The following is a 4,131-nucleotide window of genomic DNA, read 5'->3' on the forward strand; positions in this document are numbered from 1 at the left end:
CACGAGCAAACCACAGCAATAAAGCACTTAAGCACATTGCATATATGGTTCAACAAGAACTTCATTGAAACCAATAGCTCAAAGTATCAATTTGATCTTGGAATGACAGCCACAACTTTCATATATAAGCACTCCCAAATTTCTACTCTAATGAAAAAAAAAAAAAGGGAAATAGATAACAAGCCGTATAGGAAGGGTAGCTATAACTTTCTGAGTTAAAAGTTAGAAATTTAATAAACACCACATTTATCATTAATACAATTTGGCATCTTGACAATAGTTGTGAAATATTTTACGAAAATTATTGTGACAAAGATATTGAAAATATAAGTACTCTTTTCACAAGACATAATCATAAGCAAACCAACCACGATTGAAGGGAAAAAAACAAAAACGGAAAAAAACAAAACAAAAACAAAAGAAGAAGATACAATTGGGCTCCTTGGAGATGAGAGAACAAGGCCCAAAATCCAAAAACATTAGTAGTAGTTGACAATTTTATTCTAAAAATTAGATGACCTTTTGTTGGAGCTGAGAGCAGACATGAGACCTAGCAACAGAAATGCTAGTGCTCCAAGCTGAGAAAGGCCAATAGCAACTGCACCTTGGTCACAAAATTTTCCAAACACACTACAAACTTCTTTCCACTGCACATGAGAATTCCCTTTGTAGCCCATTAAGGCAATGGCGGTGGCGGCTCCGTTGCCGGAGAAGACTAATGCAACCATTAGTGTATCCAGGATGATAATCATCTTGGGTAATATGTTGTTTTCACCTTTGCTTGTGAATAGGAGGAGTATAGAGAGGGCTGCATATGAACATGCTATGACATTTGTTGCCACAAAATACCTAGTACAAAGATAAAAAAGAAACGTTAATTCCTAAAATAACTGCATTTCCAAAATATGTTTAATAGTTCCAAAGAAGTAGTAATATTCTTGGAAGAGATATATAATTGTCATTCAAAAGGATAATTAATAGAGCAATTTTATATATTTACATGCTAATACAAATTGTTACTAACATAAACAATAAATTATCCTTGGTTTGGGAAACACATGATCTATTATTGAGGATATATTACTTGTCAATAAGTCAATATGTCCTCAATAATATAGATCATCCACTAGGACCACTACCACGAGGAAAGTTAATGCGCAGACCTTTTAGCTAAGGAATGAGTTTTTGTTAGTGATAATTTTGTTTTGTATTTAAATCCTCCTTCCTTTATTTTCTACCATCATCTTTAAATGTTTAGTTTGTTTTAATTAAATTTCCTTTTCACCCAAAAAAAGAGAAAAGAAAAGGTCAATAAGTTGAGAGGACGGGATTTTTGGCAATATATATATATTTGGGACCATGTTGATGGTGACACAACACTTGTTTTACACAATTGAAGAAGTAGATGGATGATCTTCCAACTTGAGTTGACGGGTCACGGGTGATGAATCCACCATCGATCCAACTTGTAATTTCAACATCACTTTATTAGAGTTTCACCAACACATAATGACATATATTAATTGCAGTGCTGGCAACATTTCAACGGTTGCTTTGTCTAGCTCTTTTTTTTTTTTTGGGAGAAAAGTCTAGCTGTATGAAGGTGATGTCCTATAGAGTTGGAAAGTCATAAGTTGTAGGGTCGATGTAATTAAAGATCAATTCAATGTTTGCAAACAGTTAGAGTTTTAATTGAACTTTTTTGTTTTGTTTTGTTTGTTTTTTTTTTTTTTTTCAGCTTTATTATTGTTGTTAGTGGGCTATAAATAAACCAAGTTATTTATAAGTAATTCAATTTTTTTTTTTTAAAGTCCTAATAATGGATGCTCTTGGAGCATTTGTTAACAGACTAGTTTTAATATCACTTTTATGATAAATACTAGTATAAAAATCTGTTACTTTTTTCTTTTTTCATAAAAAAATTTCTAGAAATACTCCATAAACCAATGCCCTAAAGGCATTTATTAACATTTCTCTTAAAAAAAAAACTTAGTTCTATTGTTCTATATGTTTTTGGTTAGTAAATGAGACAAACTCATCTATTGAGTTTATTCAATAAGAAAATGAATCAAGTTTAAACGTGTAGTCTATTTTGGGGATTACTCCATAAACCAAGGCATTCATTAACATTTCTCTTAAAAAAAAAAAAAAAAAAACTTAGTTCTATAGTTCTATATGTTTTCGGTTAGTAAATGAGACAAACTCATCTATTGAGCTTATTCAATAAGAAAATGAATCAAGTTTAAACATGTAATCTACTTTGGTGATCAACTCGAGCTTGGTTCGTGTTAGAAATAAAATTAAATGAACCAATCCTGTACTTTTTGACAATCAATTCAATTCTGTCTATTTAAAACCCTACTTGTTAATTCTAAAAAAAAAAAACCCTACTCGTTGGTTAGCAAACACCTTTGAGCTAACATATTCATTGCAAAATTGTATGGAATCTAATATATAATTAAAATATAATAAAGCTAATGATGTTTAATTTGAAATGATTGGACTAGATTTTGTGTCACACCGTCATCAATAATTCAAATATATATATATATATATATCAAAATAATATTAGTCAAATTTTGTTTAAATACCGGTATTAAGGTAAAGTCTAATACATTTAAATTTTAAGAATCTCGTAACAAAGGAGAGAACAATACTATAGACATAAAAAATTTCTCACTTTTTTCATAATTTATTGAGATGACAAATTATAATTCGTATATTATTTCTACATAGCTCTACTCTACCATTGGAGAAAATATATTATACATCTAGTATATGTTTCCTTCCTCTCACATAGAGGTGGACCCACATGTGTAAGGTCCACCTCTATGTGAGGGGGAGGATGATAAAGTATCTCATGAGACTTATATGACCATATCTTAATGACATGTGAGTCCCATGCGTGTGAGACCCTCATGTCAGTGAAATGTAAGTCTTATGAGACCATCTCATATAAGAATTTTCTGGAGGAAGATATATGCACCAGATTCATGGTATACCTCCTCTTGCCATTGATGTACTTTGAATAACAATTATAATATGCCATCCCAACAATTATGAAATATTTTGTGTTCATAATCAAACTTATTGAAAAGAAAAAGGACATCTGAATTAAAGGAATAACTTACACAAAGGCAGACAAGTAATGCCACTTAGCAGTAACAGGAACATTGATAGGTGGCAGGGTTGGGGTGAGCTGAATTGGGACAACCTTGGTCTGCTTGTTTACCCCCAAAAGTATAGCAGCAACAAAAGTTAGAACAAAAGCCAAAAGCCTTACAAGTAATTCACGACTCTTGGCTGTTCTTTGATTTGCCATCTTCATTTCCTTCTCTCTACTCTCCAACCCATCCATACCACCCATACTGACCTTGTTCTGGCTCTCCATTTTCAAAGAACACACAGAAAAGCACTGAACCTTCTTAGAGAGAGAGTAGAGGGGGCAAAAGAAAAAAGAGTGGGGAGGCTTATAAATAGAGAAGGTAGAGATGGGTTTTGGTCAAACGGGCAAGTGTGAAAGAGCTATCAATGTTTGGCATTGTTAGGAGGGGAAAGTAGTGAAGTGGTTCATAAATTTGCACCAAAGGTAATTAAGACAAGCAGGTGGATAACACTGTATGTACGTTGAAGAAAGAGGACGAGTAATGGGTAGGAAGACTATAGGAGCCTGCAATTTATTACGAGTAGTATCAATTTGGTAGTGTGTTTACGTGCGAAATTTGTAATAAGATCAATGATTCATATGTGAGTAGAGGAATGAGTAATGCTTTCAAGTATTAAGTACTAGATAATTGAGAGGTTTAAAAAAAAAAAAAAAAACTAGGTTGAGAAAATTACGTTTTTTCAGAGAGAGTGACAAAGAAAGTGTTCATTTTTTTTTTTTCCTTTTGGGGTATTTATTGAAAAGTCAGTATCATTTTCCAAGAAATTTGTAATAAGATCAATAATTCATATGTGAGTAGAGGAATGAGTAATGCTTTCAAGTATTAAATACTAGATTGAGAGGTTTAAGATTAATCTTGCTATCTTCATTATCAAAAAAAAAAAAAAAAAAAAATTCATGCTATATTCGTTGTATCAATTTGTTGATATTTTAGTGGATTAACTTTATTCACCGTTATGTTTGTG

General features: G+C 31.9%; 1 protein-coding gene across 1 annotated transcript; it reads right to left on the reverse strand.

The window, feature by feature from the left end:
- Positions 1-229: 229 nt before the first annotated feature.
- On the reverse strand, positions 230-3,683 carry LOC126689154 (CASP-like protein 1E2). Its single transcript, XM_050384206.1, has 2 exons — positions 3,132-3,683; positions 230-849 (listed from the first exon to the last, which is right to left on the reverse strand). Exons 1-2 carry the CDS (start codon positions 3,389-3,391, stop codon positions 504-506), a joined length of 606 nt encoding a protein of 201 aa, XP_050240163.1. The 5' UTR covers positions 3,392-3,683; the 3' UTR covers positions 230-503.
- Between the last annotated feature and the right edge of the window lie 448 nt (positions 3,684-4,131).

This window comes from Quercus robur, chromosome 6, assembly GCF_932294415.1.
Source record: "Quercus robur chromosome 6, dhQueRobu3.1, whole genome shotgun sequence".
Classification (NCBI taxonomy): domain Eukaryota; kingdom Viridiplantae; phylum Streptophyta; class Magnoliopsida; order Fagales; family Fagaceae; genus Quercus; species Quercus robur.